Below are 24,985 nucleotides of genomic sequence, written 5' to 3'. Positions count from 1 at the left end.
TTTGCTCATTTCATTTTCTAGTTACAGACGGTAAAAGCAATTGTTCCTAACGTGTTTTTCTTCCATAATAAGACAATGCAATGAGTTTGATTTCCTGATAAGCGGTGATGCAGAACCATTTCCCTTCAATCTGCCACTTTAACATTCACTCTTTAGTTAGCATATTTCAAAGTCATTTTGTTTACCTACCAGCATGATTTTTTTTTTATAATGAGATGGGACATACTAAACTCTAACAGATTTCAGCTCATCATTAACTAATATAGTGAACTGCCCATTACACTAATGTTAAGGACACCAATTCATTCTATAATGAATGGTTCTCTCTCTGTGCTCTTCACAAATGATGCATAATTTGACAAAATGTTATGTTGATGGTTTTACGCGACTGATTCCATCGACAATTTACATTTCAGTTCCGTCACAGTGAATCTGTATTGTTTTAGGTTGTAAGCTCTTTCTTATAACCTTTACAAAAGGATGATATTGTGTACCTGTTAAACTATTACTTATGCATGTTAAAAGTGAGGAACAAAAGTCGTTTTTGGGGCAGCTCTGGTATAAAGTTGTAAAAGTCATCTTATTACTATAGCAGGCAATAAGATGGTCCAACTCATAAAGACAATTCCGTTGGTTGCTATGGTGATGCATTTTAAAACCATCTACTAAGACTGTTACTCATACGTAAACAGTGTGTAGTTCATTTGTCACAATAATGGAATTTATCTCCTTCCCTAGATTTTGTAATCCTTGTTTTTTTCAAGAATATTGGTAAGCATGGCTCAGACAAAGTTTCATGCTGGCAAGCTGCTCCAACAATAGATTAGCAGGCACTTCTTTTTTACAATAGCTACCATGGTAGCAGGTAGCCATATTGCGTATCAAATTTATATATATATTTTAATTTACACAAAAAGAAATTGTCAGTCACTCTCTGACTTTAACGGAAGGCACCCTTACACACATGGGAGGTAAGACAAGGCACCCGGCAGAATCCTTTTTCCACTGTGGCAGTATAGAAACATGGTTGGCCTTCAGGCTCCCATAAGGACTCCTAAAGTAGGATGAGAAGATGGATTTTCCCTTTAGGCGGGGACAATCATAACAAAAAAATATTAAGCAGGGCACAATTAGCAGTGTTGGGATATAGGAAAGTAAGTATACATTAACTATATAGGTTAAAGGATCCATCTATTCCCCCTCTCCTCTCTCATGAGCTTAGTCATCCCATCAGAAGCATCATCCACAGTGCATTGCCAGAGTTGCAGATCCTAACATGTAATGCTCTTATAAAATATATTTCTATATATAATTATAGAAATGAGAGAGGGTTTGAGTCTCTGAATCCAAAAGTACTGCTGAAATGAGCTGGCACATTGTTTCCCTGGAGTTGGCATACCCAAACCAAGTATTAACTCATGGATCCGATTTCTAATTTTTCTCCTACTTTCGTAGCAGATTCTGGGAAAGGCTTTGCACCCTGCTAGACTTTTCCCCTTACTGTTCTGATATAGTTATAAAGTGCTATTATGTAATCAAGCAGGCATAAATACTGATATTGCAAGCCAAAAAAAGTATTGAAGGCATATACTATATTCTCAATACTTATTGCCTGCTGTTATAACTACACTCTTAAATAGCCAACGTATCAGTACAAATTGTTATTTTGTCCCAAAAATGTTTTTACTGTCATGAAAAAGATTTTAGTTAACAGACAGTGAAAAGAGATGTGTGTGTCGCTCTGGCACATATGAGTATATAAAGGGCAGATGAAGTGCAATCTACCTAGCATCGGAAAGCTGGCAGCTTACTTTGTATAAGACATTTGCAATAATTTTCATGTAAATAGGAAACACCTGAGCCGCCATAAAATAATCCAAATCATTCTCCTAGCCAAAATGGCCAAACAATCTAGTTTGCGCAATGTACAATCCTCGGTATTTGTTGGTTGTGTAAATGCACAGTTGTAATTTTGTGTTTTTTTTGTGAGTATTTATACACACCTTTACTTATGTCTGGCTTCTCATGCTATGATGTGAGTCAGTCAGACACTGAGTAGCTCACTGGCGTGGTGTCATTGCCATTTGTAAGCCAGCTGTGTAACTCACATGATATCATCTTTAGTGTAAGGGTAAGTAGTTCACTGGCACAGTGTCACACTAAATCTGTCTGACTCCTGGCTCTGATGTCAGCCTCGGATTGGCTGGGAGAGCTATGATGTCAATATCAGACTGAATATCACTTTTCTCCTTGCATGATGTGGCACGACAGCAGCACATTGACTGCCAATTGGCTCATCGACCTCACTCTGAGTGGCACCGGTTCACTTGTGCTACCTTCAGAGCCATCTCCATCTCATGAATTTGTCAAGAGACAAAAGATATGAGTTAAACCAGATGGCTCTACTTTGTAAAATAGTTGATGATCTGCCCTGCAGAAATCTCTTATTTAAATTTAGTAACAATAAAAATTGCAATAAAAGCGGCGAGGGTAAATCAATTAAGACTAAAGTACAAGAAATGTTTTAAGTTGTGCTTTTCTGTTGTTTGCACGTGTGATGGGTAATTAATGGGAATGATAAACACAGAATACAAAAAATAAATAAAATGGCCAGATTAAGATCGGAATCTGGATGTTTTATGAATGAAGGACATGGTTTGTGCCACAGAGCTAGAATTTAGTTGTTACATAGTAGTGGATTTAAGTCAAGGCACCTGGGGGATGCTAAGGATTATGGACTTTATGAGTTACTCTATAAGTAATAACTGAGCTTTAGGGCAGAACAACACATTATTTTACAGTAGTCAAAATCTGAACATGTACCTTTACCCTCTGGCTCAGACCTGACCTCCTCAGGCTGTGCTAAACTATTTGGGGTAACTAGGGACAGTTGGCAAATATGATTGAGTTGTTCACTATTGTTTTCCTCTCATGTTTTTCCTCTGAGTGGAATTCTATGCTGTATATCAGTTTTATGCCACTGCTACATGATTCATTGTCTTGCTTTTTATAAACCTTAATGAACATGAATTGACCCAGATAGAACATGCAAGTTCAGCAAACGTCACTGTGTGATCATCGTCTAATTAGCTTTTTGGTTGTGATTAAGAACCGCAGCACAAAAGATCACGGTGGCTGTGATTTATAACATAATTCTCAAATTTTATTATGTAAGAAGGGCAGAGCTGATTAACTTTCATAAAGTGTAAAAACAAAAACTGCTACGGCGACATCACCTAGGGAATTACAATGCAAGAATCATCCGAGGATAACATTATCATAATAGAAACCATTGATTAACATTAAAGTTTTGAAAAAAGTTCTCCCCCCCTAAAATAACACATGTGAATTGACTGTGAGGTTTATATAGGGCACAGGGCTCTGAAAGGATGATGACACTGCACAGAAAGATAAAAGATCTACTTTCCCAAATGCATTGGTATCCTACCTTAGTAACACAATAAACAAACCTGAACCTAATAAACCTAATATACAATTAATGCCCCTTTTGCATGTACTAAAATATAACTGGAGTAGCTTCTTGATGCCAATATCTGTGTATTTATTTTTTGAACATTAACTTTCTCTTCCTTGTTAAGTTGCTGATTATTGTTTACTGGTTCGAAAGTCTTTGTTAGAGTGAATGGGGAGAAAAATGGCAAGCAAAAATGACTAGCTACTATATAAGTAATTATAATAAGTTAATTTAGTTATGCTATAAGATAAAAAGCTGTGGGTAGTATTAAAAAAGAGAGGACAATAAAGTTTTCCGGTGACTAGAAAGAGAGAGTTAAGGGTAGAGAAGAAAGAGGTTGTGTGGCTTGAACGTTCCCAAAAAAAATTCCACCGCTTAAGTCGCTATCTGTATTTCTCTATCGCTGGACTCAGTTTTCATTTGGGAGTTAGTAATTAGACTCTGCACATTACTTAAGCCTAATGTATTTTAGTATTGTATAATATAAAGTCCTCTAAAATGGGTCACATAATCATTCTGATGGTGTGTAAAATGGTGATATCTTTATTATTGAATCACTGACATTATGTATGTTTTGGTGCAATTTAAATCTCGGAAAACATATTCTGTAAAAGAGCAAAGTGAAATGCGGTTTTAAATTCCAAACACATAATCTACTCTACGAACCTGTCAATACAGTTGACAACCTTTTTTAAGGTCTATTTGGCCTAAAGCTGTGCTTTGCTTCAGTAATCTCTTCAATTTCCTCAAGATAAATTGTGAACTTCAGCATAGTAACAGAATCATATAGTTTTCTAAGAGATCAAAATCTTACTGTAATGGAACATCTTATTTTTGCAAGACATGCTCCAAGCCAATCTCTTGGCTTTTTAATCCTATAGCAGCATGGGTGCAATAATTATTAGAGCTAAGATGTGCCTTCCGTGATTAAGCAAATGTATAGCTCAACAACTTATATAACACTTCCTCTCAGGCAGGGCTTTTTCAATGGCCCTAGGCAAACATTTATGGGATGCACTTTAGTGCAAACTGTGTAGTCAAAAACCAGCTACACCACCTTTCCCCAAGCATGCCCTTAAGATGTCAAGAAGTTTGCCCTCCCCACAATGTTGTTGACCATCTGTGACACCCTGAACAGTTTTGCCATTGGACTTGTTGAAGTCAAGCCTGATTTGTGTTTTTAGCATTTAAGAACAGACAGCCCTTGTTATAAGTGATATAATTTCATTGGTGGTGGATGGTCTACTTGAAGATTATGGCTTGATGGGTCCAGCAACCCTTGGGAGGTTTTCGGGACTTTTTTCAATCTGGCCAATCAGCACTTGCAAGGGGAAGGGACATGCATCAGATATACACTCACTGACACTTTATTCGGTACCAGGAGAGGGCTGGCAGCCTAAGGCCTGGGGGCAAGCCTAGTCAAGTGGTCTGTTGCGCCACTGAATCAGCCCACCATCCATGCCCATCTTTTCCTGATTTTCTAACGCATATTGATGTGATGTGATGGGATTGGGAGTACATCAGTACACTAAAAAAAAGTCATCATACACGTGATGCCTGAAGCCACAATTTACTGCCACTAATCCTTTTTAATAAAATATGCAAATTGAAATAGAGTAAATAACATGAAACCTTTACTTTTCCTCTCACTAATTTCTGGGCCTAGAATGTTTTACCCTCTGAAGTGACTACAAATTCAGGAGGGAGCGTTTTATCTCTGGATAAGTAAAAATTAAATGTGTTAAATTTATTCCTACAGAAAATAAAGTGCCAGGAAACAGATGACTAAATACACACACCAGCATGGGTGTAGGAACCCCTAAAAATCTGGGTATAAAATGGGCATTTTTCCCCGTCAGATACCTATTTCCTCACTATCTCCTACCCCACTTTCTCCCCATCTATTTTTTTGCAAACAAGTACAATGATGTATAACTTGAAACACTGGTAAAAATAATGTACATTTAATACATTAAATATAGGAAAAAACAGCTAACTTTGGTAACAAACATTTTTTTAAATGTTGAAAAATTGGTCCCTGGGCAAGCATTTCCTTGGGTCCCGCTCCACGCTCCATGGCATTCAATCACTTCCTCCGCTCCCGAACCAAAAAATATATATGCCACACTGCAGATCAGGGGAAGTCAGTGAAGTCTTCCCTCCTTCTGACCTTGACCGTGACTTTGAGAGATCCTCTTCCCCCAAATCATCCCCAGAGTCCTTTAGCCCCCTCATTTACTTATTCAAGCCATGACTCTTTTCTTTCCTCTCTGTAGTTCAGATAGAGATCACATAAACACATGTAAACCCTGTACATGCAGGTATACATAAATAATGTATGGAAACATAGCATAGCAGATACAGATCAACTGAATAACACACAAACCCAGTTTTGCAGGTATAAATCAACTGGAAATCTCATGTAAAATCAGAATTAACCCCCTAAATCGTAGTCATAGAGCACAGGTGGAACACCCCAAAGGCCAGCCCTGGCATCCACACTGCCCACATAGAACCTGACCAGCATCCAGATTACACAAATAAATTACAGTTCAGAGTACGGCAACTTTGTCCTCGAACAGCCTGCCTTGACAACAGTATAGGCACTGTAACATCGACACACCAAACACACACACCAGCACAGGCTCTGCCACACCGACACCAAAACACACACACACCAGGACAGGCTCTGCCACACCAACACCCGCATCAGTACGGGTTAATCTACACAAAGAATAAAAAATGCTTTTCACGCTGTTTTTTTGTGTTGCGCCTAAATCCACAGAAGATGTTTGGAACAACCTACCTGCAGAGTTTCTTAAAAAAAAAACAACTGAGTTTAAGTGCACCTAAAATAATTGATGCTGTTTTGAAAGCAATAGGTGGTCACACCAAATAATTAGCAGCATTTGTTCAAACCTGTCTAAAACTTTTGCACAGTACTTTGTAAATAGATAGATATAGATATACAAATATCAACACTCACACACTTTTTAAAAATGATAATACTTTGTTCATAAAAAGCACTGAATTAGAAGATCAAGGCAACTGAGATTACCACTGAATTGCATGTGAGTTTTTAAAAATGACTCAATTAAATCAGTTGTTTTGTTAGGAATGCAAAAGGCATCCTATAAACATAGCAGAAAATGAAACAAACGCTTGTGCATTCTGCTGTGACGGAGATACTGCCATCAATTTCTATCTCAGCGGGCTGGGACCACGTCTGGGACTCTTTTCACATTATAATCATCTGTAAAGACTATTCTACAGTTAGATAGGCAACACAATAAAAAGACTCCTTTATCGCCTTCACTCCAGAAAGAAGTCTGCAGTCTTACCAGTCTTTGACAATGAGAGATGCCTTGCATTTGTCAGAGATGTATTGACAAAAAAAGGCTTTTCAAAGCAAAATTCAGTCTGTAATAATCTCACCTTCATTGTGTGAATGTAAGATAGACTTAAAATCAAATAAAAAAAATGTTTATTTTTGGCTATGGCAGGGCCGATGAGGATAAGCAACTGTTTGCTATAAAACTGTCTGAATTACAGATCTGAATCCTTGCTTTAATCAGGCATAGTAATAGAGATGAAACACTGAAACAGTATGATGTCTGAGCTGTGGCTCTCAATTGAAGAGGCACATGACACAAAGATTATTATTATTTTTTTTTTTTATTACGAAAATACAAAAAGACTTACAAGTAAATGCATAAATACATCGATAAAATTTAAACAAATACATAAATACATAACATAATTTAAGACAGACATACAGTTTTGGATTCCAGTTAACAACCTCTATTGCCACGTATTTCAAACACAAAGATTATTAAGAATTGTTATACTTGTTAATAAAACAGTTAATTGTTCAAAGTTTTTAATTTGGTTGTGTGTCCTTAAAGGAGCTGCTCTGCTTACCCTGCTGAATATAACACTTTCATAATTTAATGCAGTATTAGATACATCATTCCCAGCATCGTTGAATGCATGTTAAATTTTGTGACAATAATTTCTCAGGGTGTGATAGGTTATTGCCATACTATTTAAGTAAGAAGGTTTAATGTAAGGTTTGTGTGTATGTATGATTGTTAGCATGGATGTGTAATTGTGTGTATGTGTGAGCATGGAAGTCTAATTGTGTATTTGAGCATGGATGTCTAATTGTGTGAGCGTGGATGTGTAATTTTGTTTGTAATTTTGTAATTAAGTCTGTGAGCATGGATGTCTAACTGTGTGTGAGCATGGATGTTTAATTGTATGCATTTGTGTGAGCATGGATGTGTAATTGTGTGTGTGAATGTATGTGTAAGTGGGGTGAGATGGGGTGTGTGTGTAGATGTGTTTGTGAGTAAGAGTGTGTGTAATTGGTGTTTGTAAAAGTTGTTTGGGGGCAATGATGGCACATCAGCTGTTGGGGGGGGCGGGGCAATTGTCGCACCAGGGCCCTGTGGTTTCTCGTTACACCTCTGATGTTATTTAAAGGGGATGTTCCTTGGAATAAATATTTTTCCCCTTGAGCATTAAATACAGTGCCGTATAATATACTGTAATATCTCATTTTGCTCCAAAAATTGTAGTGCTCTTTTGGTGTCTGGAGTAATCTTGTGTGTAGCAGGATCATCCTTAACCCACAACTAACACATACTCTGGTTATTATTCGACTGTTTTTTCTGTTTTTCACTCTGGTCTCTACCTCTAGCAAGGTCCAACAATATAATTAGCAGTACTCTAATGTTTCAATATATTCCAAAGTAGAAACATTTTGTTTCCAGTTTCTTCTTGTTTTAAACATCATCATAAGAAACAGAAATATAGCTTGATAATTATTTGTTTAAAGGAGAGTGGCTCTGGCACCATTTTTTGAAAACTGATCGATTTGCTTGTCATTTAAGGAACTGCTGTGATGTGGCCAAAAAAGTAATTTTCTACCTGGATCAACCTGTGCCTTCCACAAGGGGAAAAAATCTTCACTTGTATGAATTTATTATCTTTAGTGAGCCTATTCTTCCGTATAATCGGTACAGGCTTTCTCATTTTCAGGTTGTTAGTCAAAGTGCCACTCAGCGTTTTCAAGGCTGTCTTTTTCAATGCATATCTTGCTGTCTGACCAAGCATAGCTTTTTAAAAAATTGGTGCTTATCATTTCTATTTAAAGAGCAAAACACACACCCTGCTCTATTTATTTCTTAACACGGCAATGCAGAAACCTAGTAACTATTTTGGTGTCAAGATGTAGCAATGTGATGATTTTGGTCATGTTGACAGTAGACAAGATAGTAACTACAGAACAGGCAGTAAATCTCAAAAAAATATATATTTCAATAAAAAAAATGTAAGAAATAAGAATATGAAGTTTTCTATTATATTTCGGTTTGTATGACCTTTAGAAAGGTTGCCATTTCAAAAGTGCTATTAGAAAAAAATTAAACTCTGTATTTTCTTCTGAAACACAGAAAAATGCTATTTGACTAACAGTTGGAAAAGGACTGAATTGTTTTTTTCGTCAGACAGTATTTAATGTACTTTTGAAATGCTGTCAAGTGTATAGCAGTACAGCACGGAACAGGTAAACTTATAGCATAAAATGTAGGCATATAAAACAGATGGCATTTCTTTAGGAATTATCACAAGTATCTTCCAAGTAAGTTAGGTTTACATTATGTAGAGGAAGATGTTTCTACGTCATCAGAATTGTGTGTATGTATATATTTAGCTGGGATATCACATTTTAATGTGGGGTGTTGAGCAATGAGTGCTGAGTGCAATGGTGGAAAACTGCCAACCTCCATAGTGTATTAGCGAGTTAGAAGGGAGATCTTTGATCTTCCCAACCAGCCCATGGAGCAATGTTGCACTGCGTAGTCTGATTGCCTAATAGGCTACTACCCATTTGACATAGCATTTAAGTTACAGTGCAGTGGACTCAACTAACATTAAAAAATATAAAAAGAACGAAGGAGACCACACCAGGCAACTCTCTCCACTGTTGTGGATGTTTTAATAAAATGTGGGCCAAATTTGAACTTTGATGCATAAATAGGAATCCAGGTAATGTTTAGCCCAGGGTTTGGGGGGGAGGGGGTCATCTAAATGGATAGTATGTAGTTCTGCAAGCAAAACACTCAAAACAGATGGTATAACTCAAATTAACATCCACACACTAGTGTCCTGATCAATAAGTCTGTGGGAATTGTGAACATTATATTTATATCAATACTCTACATTATACTGGAACAAAAAATCCAAACAGTATCTCATGGGAGAGAAACTACTCAGTTTGGCAGACTACCCAGGAGCAATGTAAATCTAGCTAACAACAATCAAGGTATGTAATTATCTCCCAATGAATCACTGGCTTCAGGTATTAAACATATGGTTGCTTTGAATAAGTCTTGTTGTATTAAACATGGATCACAAAATTTTAGGTCTTAGACCCAAACATATGGAGTATCAAACATTAAAAAATCTTGAGATACCTGCATGTCGGTGAATGTTAAATCTCACAAAAAGTTTCTCAGTAGTATGAAGTATGTGTAATTAAACCACCTGGGACAGTATGCCATTATCGGCATTTTGTTTCCCTTGGAAATTCGATTGCATTGCGTTTCAAACATGAGTTCTTACAGCATAACACAAATTTCAGAATTAGATGTTAATTATAATGTAAATATTATGTATCGTAGAGGCTTTCTTGTTTGTCAAAGTTGACTTTTACTCCATAGTCTTGATTAAACCTAGGCTCGATATTTTATATATATATATATATATATATATATATATATATATATTTAATAATTTCCTCCTCGTGAAGGTGGACCCGAAGAAAGAGCCTAATACGCAGATGAAAACCTAAAGGGCCCAGTATTAAAGTTTTTAAAAGTGGATATCATATTATATCTTTCAAGCTATGCAGGGCCCTTCTTACGTTTTAATTCTGTAAAATTCAAATTGTTATGCGATGCACTACTTGTTACGTCCTGTTTACCCATTGTACAGCACTGTGGAATATGATGGTGATAATTGTGGAATATCTTTTTGTGATTCACTTCAACTAATAGACACAAAAAGATCACTGGAGTTGGTTTAGTACAGTACAGCAAGGAGCCAGTAAAGTTTCATAAATAAAGACAAATTTTAAAGTAAATTGAAAAGACAATAGTTTTTATAATTATTTCTTAGCATAACTTTAAATTACCAACTATACATCACATTAGAGGCATATAACCAATCATTATGTTCTTACTTTGATAACTTATCAAATGTAGTAGCCACGGAAAAAGAAGAGGGTTCATCTACAATGGCATAGACGTCTGAATTTATTGGGAGAGTCTCAATAACTTGAAATATGGTTTTGGATAGCTAATGGACTAATAGACAGTATAGCATTAGGCAGATGACATATGCTTTCACAGAGCAAGCTTTGAATTTTGGCCAGTTAGCAGGACCAGGTAACCAGTTATTAACCCTTACAACATTAAAACACCACCATGGACAGCACCATCAAGACAGGGAATGGTTCATGACTGGTGCAAAGTAAAAATGGCCATTAAGTATAAAAAATAATGAAACAGACCAAAAGGGGTGATGATAAAAGGCTACAGTGTATGGAACACTAACAATTTATTTCAAGATAAACTGTAATAAACATATGGTGACGCGATAAAACATGTTAGCTTAAACTTGCTAACTGATGTGATCTTGATGACGGGCTGGGGTCCCTGAGACTACTAACATAGGCAGTGGTGGACACACTACTCGCAACCCACCAGGAATCCAGCCCACAGTGTGAACAGCACTTAATATCCCATGCCCAGTAAAGCAACCCCTTATTGATGCTTTATCATGGGTTGTGATCTAAACTCTAGAGGTCAAACAACCCTATCTTGAACCTATGACTCTGTATCCTAATGAATTCCTATCCAATTAAGCAGCCCTATTAATGGTCCCAGGCTGTTAAACATAATACCTAGTAAGCTGTAACTACCTGTAAACAGTAAAAGTACCTGACTTTATTAACCCCTTAAGGACAATGGAGCAGTCCCTAAACCCATTGAAAACAATGCATTTTGAGCCCGTACATGTACGGGCTTTGTCATTAAGTTGTTAAGATATAGTCGGGCAGCCCCTTCAATATTGGTTGCAGGCCTGTTACCAGCTAACAAACCCAGACGTACCTAACTGCACCCTATACTTTCGCCCCACTCTCCACTATTTCCCAGTTAAATATCTGTGTGTCCCGCAACGCCAGCAGGAATGCCCACTGACGTCAGCGGGAACACCTACGACATCAGCTGGACTCCCCGCGATGTGAGCAGGACGACCAACTGACATCAGTGAGACTTCCTGTCCACATCCTACAAAGGAAGAGGTCCGGGTAGCCAGAGCCATAAAGTTCCCGGGTATGCCTATTGTACTAAAACTCGCTGCCTATATTCAGTGATATCACATGCATACAGCCCTGAATGTGTTGTTGTTATACACATAATCATTGGCTGATTTCCAAAACAACTAGAACTAACTAAATCGAAATTATAATTAAATAATGAAAGGATAAGGCACATAAGATTGTATAAAAAATTACAGATACTGGTTGTAAATGGCACATTTTCCAGCTGGACAATGGTCTTAAGTGGAGTGCCTCAGGGTTCTGTCCCTGGGCCAGTTCTTTCTAATTTATTAATCAATGACTTGGAAGAAGGTACTGGAAGTAATGGCTAAATTTTTGCAGATGACACAAAATTATATAATGTAATAAAGTCTCAGCAAGATGTCATTTCTCTGCAAAGGGATTTAGACAGAATGGGAAAATGTCAGTGAATTGGCAGATGTGTTTTAATATAGATAAATGTAAAATGATGCACTTGGGTAAGAAAAACAAAAATGCTAATTATACCCTTAATGGCTTTGTGTTGGGTAAATCTTCTATTGAAAAGGATTTGAGTGTTCTTACTGACAATACAGCTATGCACAATCCAGGGCCGGCCTTTGGGGTGTGCGACCTGTGCGACCGCACAGGGCGCCACACTCCAGGGGGCGCCGCCGCCGCCGGGTCCGCCGCCGCCGCCGCCGCGGGGTCCTCCTCCGCCGCCCCCTCTGCACCTAAATGAAAACATTGTTGGGTTTTTTTGTTGTTGTTTTTTTTAACTTTATTTAACAACCTCCATGTTAAATAAAGTTTTTTTTAACTTTATTTAACATGGAGGATGTTAAATAAAGTTAAAAAAAACCAACAACAAAAAAAACAACAATGTTTTCATTTATGTCCCGGGCAGGGGCGCCGATCGGTTGCTCGTGAAGTTCTCAGCAACCGCTCGACGCCCCTTACTCTCCGTCTCCGTGACTCCGTCGTAGTTTGAAGGGGCGGGGGGGGTTGTAGTTTGAAGGGGCAGGGGGGGTTGTAGTTTGAAGGGGCAGGGGGGGGTAGTTTGAAGGGGCAGGGGGGGGTAGTTTGAAGGGGCAGGGGGGGGTAGTTTGAAGGGGCAGGGGGGGTAGTTTGAAGGGGCAGGGGGGGGTAGTTTGAAGGGGCAGGGGGGGTAGTTTGAAGGGGCAGGGGGGGTAGTTTGAAGGGGCAGGGGGGGGGTAGTTTGAAGGGGCAGGGGGGTAGTTTGAAGGGGCAGGGGGGGGTAGTTTGAAGGGGCAGGGGGGGGTAGTTTGAAGGGGCAGGGGGGGGTAGTTTGAAGGGGCAGGGGGGGTAGTTTGAAGGGGCAGGGGGGGGTAGTTTGAAGGGGCAAGGGGGGGTAGTTTGAAGGGGCAGGGGGGGGTAGTTTGAAGGGGCAGGGGGGGTAGTTTGAAGGGGCAGAGGGGAGTAGTTTGAAGGGGCATAGGGGGGTAGTTTGAAGGCGCAGGGGGGGTAGTTTGAAGGCGCAGGGGGGGTAGTTTGAAGGGACAGGGGGGGTAGTGAGGGGGGGGCACCAGAGGAGTAGTTCGCACAGGGCACCGGAACACCTAAGGCCGGCTCTGGCACAATCTCAGGCAGCCTAGTCTAAGGCAAGCAAGATTCTGGCATATATTAAAAGGCTAATGGGTTTAAGGTATCAGAACATAATTTTCCCTCTTAATAAGTCATTGGTAAGATCTCCTGGATCAACTGAACGGGTTTGTGGAATGGAGGAACTTTTTTCAACCTAATTAACTATGTAACTATGATAATATATAAGCATAGGATGAGTGTTCTGGCTTCTTATATTCCTCATTAGTGAGTTTTATTTAGTATGTAACAAGGCACAATGAGGAAGGAGCTCATGCATTGATTACCCTTCACTCTTAGATTCACTGCCTTGTTTAAATTAACAAATCGTGTAGAGTTCCATTAACTTTACCACACTTTTTAGTTTGTGACCCATTTTCCACTTACTGGCAAGTGAACATTATTTCTATTTATTTTTCGCTTTGAAGAAGTGGCTAAAAGGATTTTTTTTTATGATCGTATAAACTTTACTAATAAAAGTTTGATTTACCAAAGCACATATAATAATAATGTAATCTTTTTTAAACACAAACATCAATGACTTAACTGTCAGTATAATTATGCTCTAAATGTATCTACTTAAACATATTTTGCAGGGTCTGCTTAAAAAATGCCATTCAGCAGAAGCTTCCTATCTCTTCCAGCAAGATAAATTCTATGATGTGAGATATGACACAGGGGACAAATCTATTCAGTGCAGTAGGCGAGCGGATGCGTTCAAGTTCTGGATGATGTGGAAAGCATTAGGGACCATGGGACTTGAAGAGAGGGTAAACCGTGCACTTGCATTATCAAGGTAAGGAATTTCAACACAAGACATCTAATGTATTTAACTAATTGGTTCCACGTTGATTGTGCTGGAAACATAGTCAATTAAAAAAATTATGGAGTAAAATATAATTCGGTTTATTAATTGAAAACATCGAGGATATTCATGCATGTGCAGAAGCATGGTGAGTTTATAGTCCTTGTAAATACTTTGTAATAGTATTTTATACCGTTTATTTTGAATTAATATTCAAGCATACAGCTTAGTGTTTATAGACGCGAGCAGCTGTCAGGGAGAGAGGCCAATGTTTCCTTTTGCGAGGTTAGTGTGGCAGCACCAACTTTGTATGATTAGCTATAATACTGTCAGTAAAAATGTACATGAAAATTAATTAGCCAAGGATACAACAATACATGCCTTAATGATTCTTTATTTTTGCAAGGGTCCACAGCGCTACTTGATAAAGAGATGTCAGCTTGATGTGTTGGAAATACGAGCTTCCATTATTGGTTTCAATATTTACTAAATGTAGGGGGGGGGGATGCATAACTCCAAAGGAACACCTGTTTCGATTTTGACGTTCTACTGAATATTGACAAAATGCATTATAACAAGTAGCATGTCACAGCTAAATTGAAATGGGAAAAGAATTTCATTAAAAAAATTACAATGGGAGAGATTTCTCAAGATCTAAATGCATTAAAAACATGTGGCCTTTAAATGGAATGTGGCCATTGCTGTACTGTTGAAAACACTTTTTCTTAGGCTTCATCTCCATTAAGGCAGCAGGCAATTGTATTTCTTTTCTATGGACTCCAGAGATTTTATAGAACATAACATTGAGGTGAAACACACTTAAATACATAACTGTGATCTCACAAAGCGAAAAGTAGCATCTTAGTACTGTCAGCTCACAAAAAGTGTAATCTATTTACAGGTCTATAAAGCATGCACACTTAATGATGCGTGAACCTTCAAATGTCTTCTTGCTATTGGAAAGGGATGAAATCTGAAATAATTAATAAATACATACATAAGTATGTCTTAACTAGAAACCTCAGGGCAGTGGTGCAAAAATTGCCCCAGGACCTCCAACTTCAACAGATGGTCTGTCCCATCATTGCCCCCAAACACAATTACCCATACTCACATACACACTCACACACTTATACATCAATGCTCACACACTTATACATCCATGCTCACACACTTACACATCCATGCTCACACACAATTATACATCCATGCTCACACACACAATTACACATCCATTATCACACATAATTACACATCCATGCTCACATAAATACATGCATACAACCACTGCAACCCCTGTAGTTATGCCACTATTAAAGTTTTAAGTAAAGGGCCACATCTCATTCTTTATAGGGTTAATAGGGGTGGCCCATAATTTGAGGATTATAATACAGTATTTGCTCGATTATAAGACGACCCCCCAAAATCTGAATATTAATTTAGGAAGAAAAAAGAAAAAGCCTGAATACAAGATGACCCTATAGGAATAAAGTTTTACCAGTAAATGTTAATTTATGTAAACTATGTACGCTATGATTGAGAAAAATATTTTGTTTTTATTTCCTTTTATTTTCCAACCTGGCCCCCAGTTATGCACATATGCCCCCAGGCTTGCAACTCTGCCCCAGAAATCCCTTATACCCCTTTATGCCACTGTGCCCCATGATATGCCTTTTAATCCTCTAAATGCCACTGTGCCCCATGATATGCCTTTTGACCCCCTATGTGCCACACTGCCTCCTGAAATGCATTATACCCCTATATGCCACTCTGGCATTTAGGGGTTAAAAGGCATATTATGGGGCAGAGTGGCATTAAGGGGGTTATCATAGAGCACTCTGCCTACAGAAATGCCTTATGGCCTTCATTTAACCCCCCCCCAAACGTACCGGTGCTTCTGACTTCCTGGTGTGTAGTCGGGGCAGCGGGTAGACGTCTACGCGATTCTCGTAGGCAACTTCCGCTGCAGCCGGAAGGAGGTGCGGTTAGCAACGGGGGTTGTCTATGTCTATCGTGCATACATCCTCCGGCTGTCAGAGAGGAACTCTCCTCTCTGACAGCCGAGGAAGCTGCTGTATTTCAGCCTCAACATCGATATGTATAAAGACGGGTAATTCTGTTTTTGCATATTATGCCGCAAGTGCAACTTTAGGCATCATGTCTATTATATATAATTATGTTATATAAGCCCTGCAGTGTTCCTTCATCCTGTTGCATTTAATACCCCAATTCAGCTGTTTTTCTAAGCCTGACTGCTCTGATCTCTCTGATATATTTTGTTGCTAACTTGAAAGTTACAAAGATAATATGCCTCAGTATCTGAAAATAGATTTGGCTTTCATAGCTAGTCTACTGACCTTATAACTCAGGGCCAGTTCTTTGCCATTGCCAGGGACCAGAGGTGTTAAAGTTTTCAATGATTTCTTTTCTTTTTTTTAACTGACTGATGCAATCATGTCATCCTGATGAAAGTATGAGTATGTCAGATTCGAGTCATTAGGCAGTTTTGATTTTAATGCTATAAGGGACATTTAACTGGATCTGTTATATGTAAAAGTTCTTTTTTGCATGTATCCACTGAAATGAGGATTGCTAGTATAAGAATGAGGCTGTATACATTATTTAACAAGGGGCAAAAGGACATCTGCCCTAGAACTAGGCTTTGGTTACCATGAGAGCCACCAGGGTCTGGTGGTAGAATTCAGCTTGAAGCAATGGCAGTCGGTGCATATGACAATAAAGACCTTTGATTTAGCAGTTTCTCCTTTATATTCAGTGCATCACCTGCAGTTGCAAACTTGGGATATGACATCATATACCGGAGTTCGGCATCAGGTGGCGCACCCACTGTGAAGGAGGAATCTTTGTTGGAGAGGTCTGTGCCAGCAACTACAGAGACCTCCATATCCATTGCACTACAACTTGGGTGAAAGGGGCTCTGGAGAATGTTTAACTGGGCCAGGGACCAGCAGCCCACTAGAGGAGACTTACCAGGGCCTCAATATTATTAAACACAGTCCTGCTTCCAGACTGTTCGTAAAAGCTCCCATGGCAAGGCAATCAATAGAATCTCTAATTGTAAAAATGTTGAATGCCTATCTTTTTTTTAATTATTAGTCCAAATTAACATAATGAAGGAGAATATGCTCGTGATGTACAGAATTATGTGAACCTTTAAACTAGATTTTGTATCTCTTTCAATATACACGTACTATATTTCTACCTCACAAAAGTGTCACTTCTCTTTTAAGCATCAGTTTCTGTATAGAGCACTTTGACTCATGACATTTTTGTTCGGCTTGCATTGCATTCAAATGTCAGATCATTAACACAAATGCTTCTGCCACTCAGACTTAGGTATTCCTTTTTTTAATTGATAGACTAAATGTTGAAAACCAATTAAGTTTAATTTCAGTGCAGATAACACATTAACCCCTTCCAAGCACTACACAAGTTCAGTTTTATGTTGGAGTAGATTGAACTGAAGACATTGAGATATTTATCTGTTTGCTAATAAAAACGATTATTTCAGTGTGAAAAATACAGCCGCTAGTTCACAAAGTGCAATAAATGTGTATGATGTTTTCACTTGTAGCATTTTTGTTTGGTGTAGAAAAATTGCCAAGCTATGTCTAAAGGGAGATAACATCTCGCTTCCTTGAATTCAGATCCAACCTTATGAGACTTAGATTTGGCTATACTTCATTTATCAACTATGAGATCAGTAGCATCAGGTTATTGATTTTACAAGCAGTATTACGAAAGGAAAAAAAGCTAATTACAGTAGCACTTCCTAACCTACTTTAATGCAAATTTCCAGCATTTTGCATTACATTAACAATATATATTTATTTTATAATTCTAATTATTACATAAGAATATTGATTTAAACATACATATTTACCATGCTTGGGTTCCAGCTCTTCTATCTTAGCTCAACCTACTAGTGAAAAGCAGTGTCTTGTGGTAGACAATACTATTGCTTTGGTTTTAATCACCAGAGGAACCATCTTACTGGGCAAATTCACCGCCCTGCATGCGATGTACTCATCTCCTTTTAGATCCAGCACTGGCTCTGCTGAACGCTGCATGTTTAGACCTCAGTGCGCACTTGTAAAGTCTTTCCATTGACTTTAATTGGAGCACTTTCCTGCCACTGATTGGCTGCTTACGCTAACAATCAATGACAGGAATACTCCCATTGATTTTATTGGAAGAACTGTACTGCCAATCAGTGGCAAGACATTTTGGATTGTGATCACTGTTTCTCCTGTGTTAAAAAAAAATATCCACACTTTTTTTAAGGCATCGATTTGATAGCATATCCTCTGTAGGTAGTGAATTCCACAGTTTTATTGTTCTTACTGTAAAGAGCCGTTTTTGCTGGCCACTGTCATAGTAATGAGCAGATCATAAGTGCATGGTTTGACTTTTCCCTGTATGTATTTGTATAATGTTATCATATTACATCTAAGACAAATGCAACTCTTCTAGCCTTTTTTTTAATAACTAAGGTGTTCCATTCTACTTTGCACGTTTTTAATTTCCATAATGTCTGTTTTAAGAACATGTTCCCAGACTTACACTGCATATTAAAAGTGGGATATTATTATTCATGTATGCAAAAGCAAAACTACAATGCTAATTGTTTAATGAAAAACTACATTATTATGCACAAGGACAATGGGTGGTCCCTAAACCCATTGAAAACAATGCATTTTTAGCTTTGTCATTAAGGGGTTAACGTACAAAATATAGATTTTTCCATGAGATAGCCCCTTTAACCAACTTTCAGTATTAGGCCCAACTTTCAAGATTGTTGGCGTTAACAAAAACATATTTTGATGATTCTTTTCCGCAGTATCAGAACTAAATATGGTATACAGTTGGCCGGAGATGCATATTCACAAGAATACCTTTATACATATGTTTCGATCCTGGTGTACATTTAGAGACAACCCATTTTCTTATATACAAATACTTTTTAAAGGGAAGAATTTGCTCTCCACATACACAAAATGAGTAATGAGTAATCCCAAATAACTTAATTTTTATCATGAAATACCCTCTAAAATAATTTTTTTACATTATATTGTCCCTTGTATATAGAGTATGTAAAAGTCCAGGGCAGTGTAGACATATTCAGGTCACAAATAATGTGAAAAAATTATATTAGCCCATATTTTTTGTTCAAAGCGAAAATGAAGCATTGTTGGGTTATTCTGTGTCCGTGTAGATGTCTTTAAATGCTGCTGTACACTGCTTCATTCAACTTTTTACATTTGTATTATGTTAGTTAAAAACATTACCATAATCTGTATTCTTTTCTTAAACTGTTTTTTTTTAGATATCTAACAAATGAAATTAAGAAAAGGAATGGGTTTGAGCTTCTGTGGGAGGTAAGAAAAAAATCAAGAAGAAAATAATCTTAAACATTTATTTGCATATGATGAAAGTATTTTTGCAGATGTATGTGTATGTAGACATCACTAAGTTACTGACGCAATTTACCTTTATTAAACTGGCCCACCTAAACCCTCCATAGCTTTATATATCGCAGATGACTGCCCCTAGTGGAGGAATACAGTTACTGCAGCACAGACAGTATGTTATAATCATTACATCTCTCTCTCTGTAAGAAAAGTAAGTAAAACATTGTAAATAACCACAAAAAGATTTAAAAATATATAAAAACATTTGATATACAAATACTGTATAATGTCACAATAATACAGTACATGACTCATGTAGTGACATAATCATTCCAATATTTTGGCTTGACTCTATGTCCATATCTTTGGAGCTGAACTGGACTTGTGCCTTCTGAAGATTGTTCCTGTAAATCCTGCTCAGAACATCTTGTGCTGCATTTGATTTTGCAGTTGAAATTTGGTTTTCTCTTGCAATGTCCTTTTTTTAGGTTGTGATGTATATTCTGAGTCTTCAACGCACGTGTGTCTTGTGTGCGTACTCATTTCAACTTGTAGATGTATTCAGTTAGATCGATATTTTGCTCTAGTCGCAGTGCACAACAGGTTTGAGCATGGAAAATTGGCTATTTTAGAAACTACTGTAGATTTCCACCTTCCATGAGGATCTTACACCATCTCCAACTGCAACGGGACTTAGTGGCTTTGATCCCCGGTCATAAAAGTACTTCTTTCTTCTTTTTGAAATATTTCAGTTTCTGGTGCACATAAATTGGATTCTGCACTTTGGCATCAAGAAGAACAGATATTGGTGGCAAAACAGATTTCAAACATCTACTCATTAGCAGTTCTGCTGGTGACGCCAATCCATCTATTGGATTGTTGCGGTATTTTAGCAGCTCTCATTGGTGATGCTTTTTTGAAACATGTTTTTTTGTGATCATGAGCACGTCTCTTACACAAAGTTATTCCAAAAGGACCCATATGTATTTCACCTAGCATTTCTTTTCTGTAATGGAATTACAATGTGCCTTGCAACACAATTCCTTCAACCACTGGTAGTACTCGTCGCACATTCCAAAAAGGTTTTAAATCTCCACTTACTATACTTTTTGTGTGTGGCCATTCTTGCCTTATAATTTTGCCTTTCTGTCGCTATGATTATTTATAGTTTTTCATCTGTGATGGGTCATGGTTTCTAAATAGAAATGTACATGGTTTCCCAATCGTTTTCTCCCTGTTTGTCTCTAACAGGCTTAAAAAGTTCTAGAGCCACTAGTATTTCTTTTCCCGGCACACAAATAACCTTTAAATCATGTCCTATCACAATTGCCACAGTTTCTTTCTCGATTTGTGCATAGCTGTGTTGTGTAGGAGCCGTTGTCCTGGATACATAAGAAACAGGCTTGCCCTACTTCGTTAGTACATCACCTTAACCGGACTCTGAAACATCAGCTTGTATGGTGACTTCCTTAGTAGGAGCAACATATTGTATTCTTAATCTTTTTAAGGAACAATAAGGCACTTACAGCAGTGACATCTCCGATGCCAGGAACAAATTTTGCTACGTAGTTAATAAGTGGCCAAGAGGGTTTTCATATCTTTTTTTTAGAAACAGGGGGTGCCAACTGCTATGTTGCTGATATTTTCTCTGCATCCGCTTTTAAACAATTGAGCATCAGTAGATGACTAAAATATTTAATGACGCCAATTTGCATTTTAAACGGGTCTAACTTTATGTTTCTCGCATGATAACGCTCCAGAAGTGAACATAAATTATGGTCTTAATCTGCATGTGTAGATCCATAGACAAGAAGATTATCTGTGATCACATCTGTGATCACATCAACACCATTTAACCATTTAACCATTTAATATGACTTTGCAAGCCTTTTTTTTTTAGAAAAAATACCTGTGCCGATACAATGCCAAGTGGCACTCATATGAAACACCATCTTCCAAATGGTGAATTAAATTTTCTTTAAAGAAATAATGCAGTTTAAGTTGCCAATACCCCGATTGTGCATCTGGTACACTGAAATATTTTTCAATTTATATATCATCTAGAGTTGGCAGACTGTAATGTCCATGCATAGTTTCTTTGTTTAAACCCCTTGGCTCTATCTGTGGAGACAATCAGAATTTTCTTTTTCTACTGCAACCATAGAGCTCACCCACTCAGCCTATCCACATTTTCAAGCACTATTTTTCATATGTTCTAGTTCATGCTTGACTTTTGTGTTTTTTTCAATGAGCATTTATCCAGGACTTCCACACTGTCACCACCATAGCACACAACTTTGCTAATCCAGTTTTAACCAGTTTACACGTATTTGCTAGAATACTGTAGTATAGTTTTGCAGGTATGCCGAACACTTGTGCACCCGTGTCAAGTTTGACTGAAATTAGTACTTTCTCTTCATCCAGTAGTATTTCTGCATATACTTCACCTGGTTCTTTATTTGTTTTATTTACCATATCTATGACAGAGCTGTCATTATATTCCCCGTCGCTTTGCTCTCCATCCTATTCTAAATGGTTTACAACTTTCCTACAGCTGGCAGAGCTTGATCTGCACATTCTAGAAAAATGGTTATATCTTTTCCTTTCAACACACTTCTGTCTATTCTTTGCTCCGTGTAATTCTGCGTGTGTGCATTTCTCTGAGTGCTGCCTTGAGCCGCCATTTGTTAGTAGCCTCCATTTTGTTTTTGCACCCCATGTAACTCCCCAGTGTTGCTGTGTAGCACTTCCATCTGCTCTGACTAAAAATTACAGTGTTTCTGGTGGGATTATTTTCCAACAGTAATTTCTTCTGCATTTCTTTGGAATGAGATCTCATTAAAATCCTGTCCTTTACCATAGCATCATAAATGCACCCTCTTTTGCTATTTGGTATAGTTTGTGACCCATTCACTTATTGACTATGTAAAGCCTTAATTTCTTTCATACAATCGGTTTCTCTGCATTTTTCTCAGGATTTTAGTATCTGTTAAACTTTACAAACACTGTTTTGCATACCTTTAGCAGAGATTGCAGTCCATGATCTACAGATATCCCTTTCTTTGTCCCTGATAAATATTAGGAACTGGGCAGCTTTTTGGTTCTCTGTCCATGTGTCAGCTTCAAGTCCTGAAAAACTTGGCTCCATGAGCTCCTCCTATCTTGTTCAGTTTTCAGAAACAGTGCCATTGTCAAAGTCCATAGGATGCACTTGTTTGCCATATTCAGCCATGAGACATCATAGAGTTACTGGCACAACTTATCTTTATTAACCTGGCCCACCCAAATCCTCCATAGCTTTATATATTACAGACGACTGCCCTTAGTATGATCGTTACATGTAATTGTATAAAAGATAACAAAATAAAGAAATACATCACAAAAGGACTAATGAAGTTCTTAGAAGAATCCTTTCTCACAAATGTTTATATTTTTGAGAATGTTTCTGACATTCGACTTAATCCTTAGATGTATTCCCCAAAAGAAAAAATAATTTATTTTCTAGGGATCTACAGTGTGCATCAAAGAAAATGTCTCAGCTAAAAGCACAGGCTGGCTTGTAGCTGATGAGGTCATGGGAGTGTATGTCTAGGGCATATGCATTCTCAGAATAACCAGATAAATTAAATATATTATAGATGTACATTTATTTGGGGTATTTATTTTTCTCTATTTTTCTATATTCTATCATATATTGTACCTGTATTCCTGAAGAAGGCTGAAAATAATCTGACAAATTCAAAACAAATACAAGACAATGTAATAGTTTGTAACTTTTCTTATTTGCAGAGCTATTGTGCTAAGGTGAAAAACATAATATAAAAAAAAAAAAGCAAAACAATTTGCATCTAATCCATGTAGAAAAAGAAATGATTAGTTATCATCCAGAGTTGGGATTGAATTTGAAAGCAATCTATGTTTGAAGTCTGTTTCCAGAAATATTCCTGTTTTAACTTCTGAAAAATGCTAATTATAGCTTTTAAATGAATGTTTACGATTTTTCTTTTCATCAGCCGGAATATGCGAACATCTGTTTTTGGTACATTCCACCGAGTCTTAGGAACATGCAAAAAGGACCAGAGTATTGGCAGAAACTCCATCAAGTGAGTACAATCTCTTTAATTGATTTGATTTAACTTTTCTCCTACGGTAATTTTAACGTTTTTTTTTTTGTTATTACTGTACTGACTTAAAAAAAGATATTTGCTGCAGACCTTAGTAGAGCATCTGTCGTTGCTCAAAGTTTCAGGCTCCCCCATGTGGTAAATAAGATCGGATGCAAGCTCGTATTTAACAGCGAAAATCACTTTCTTTTGAAGTCCAATAAAGAAATATATGTCCTATAAACCATATGTCAGTTTGCTTTCATACTTTGCAAGGAAATCATAGAATTAATGAAGTAAAATATCCAAAATGTAACACAAATACTAATGTTTTGTATTATTCATTTAATACGGTATAACCAAATACAAATTGTATTTCATGATGACGTGTTGTAATTATATGACATTTAGTGATCTATTTAATGTACATAATCTTCATGTTCATGTTGAGGGGTGTTTGGGGTAAATTGGTAGTTAAACTTTTCTCTGATGTCATTGGCTGCCAGCCTCCAGTCTCAGCAAGTTCACCAGTAGTAATTGGGGCACATCATTTTTTTAGCTGTGCCTCAGAAGAAGGTAGTCAATGTTAATGGAATGGCTCCCCCCAATTGTCCTGGATAGCTTTTGAAGGCAGTGGGGAGCATGGGCCAGTTGGGGATATCCACTGATCTCATCTGACCGGCCCAGGTTGCTGTAATATCTAAGATGAGTTCTTCAAGGGGGCTCTTCTGGTAAGGTGGGCAGATGGTCACACCTCTGGCTTTGCCCTCTCACCACCCCCAGCCCCATTCCACACCTCTACTCACACCCCCCAACAGAAGTGTCCCAATTTGGGCACCTGAAATGTTGTGGGATTTGTAATGAGAGGCTCTTCTCCAACCTGTTCCCTTTGCAAAAAATGTGATTATCTGTGTCATTTGGTGTACTAAACGCTGTTAAGGACTAAAAAGACTGTTTTACAGCGGATACAAGCTTGGTTTATAGTTGCTTCATTTTTGTGAGATTTTATTAATATTCCATGTGTGTAGTCATTCACAGACTGTCTGCCGAAACATTGTGGAATTTGCTGATTTTTTTTTTTTACTTTCTGTCCATCTGCTGGGTAAAAATAAATGTGGATATTATGCAAATACATTAATAATCTCAAATTCACGGTTTCCCATTTGGATGATTTGATTGGTTGTTCCAAATCCTTATTTT

General features: G+C 37.7%; 1 protein-coding gene across 1 annotated transcript in view; it reads left to right on the top strand.

Moving 5' to 3' along the window:
* Window positions 1-24,985, top strand: part of GADL1 (glutamate decarboxylase like 1) — an 82,783-nt gene that overhangs the window by 39,559 nt on the left and 18,239 nt on the right. The window contains exons 12-14 of the mRNA XM_053467944.1: window positions 14,042-14,241; window positions 19,598-19,649; window positions 23,696-23,785. Coding sequence (XP_053323919.1) covers window positions 14,042-14,241; window positions 19,598-19,649; window positions 23,696-23,785 — 342 coding nt within the window. The remainder of the gene's footprint in view (window positions 1-14,041; window positions 14,242-19,597; window positions 19,650-23,695; window positions 23,786-24,985) is intronic.

This window comes from Spea bombifrons, chromosome 5 (assembly GCF_027358695.1).
Source record: "Spea bombifrons isolate aSpeBom1 chromosome 5, aSpeBom1.2.pri, whole genome shotgun sequence".
Lineage (NCBI taxonomy): Eukaryota > Metazoa > Chordata > Amphibia > Anura > Pelobatidae > Spea > Spea bombifrons.
This window is presented reverse-complemented; position numbering and strand designations above follow the sequence as displayed.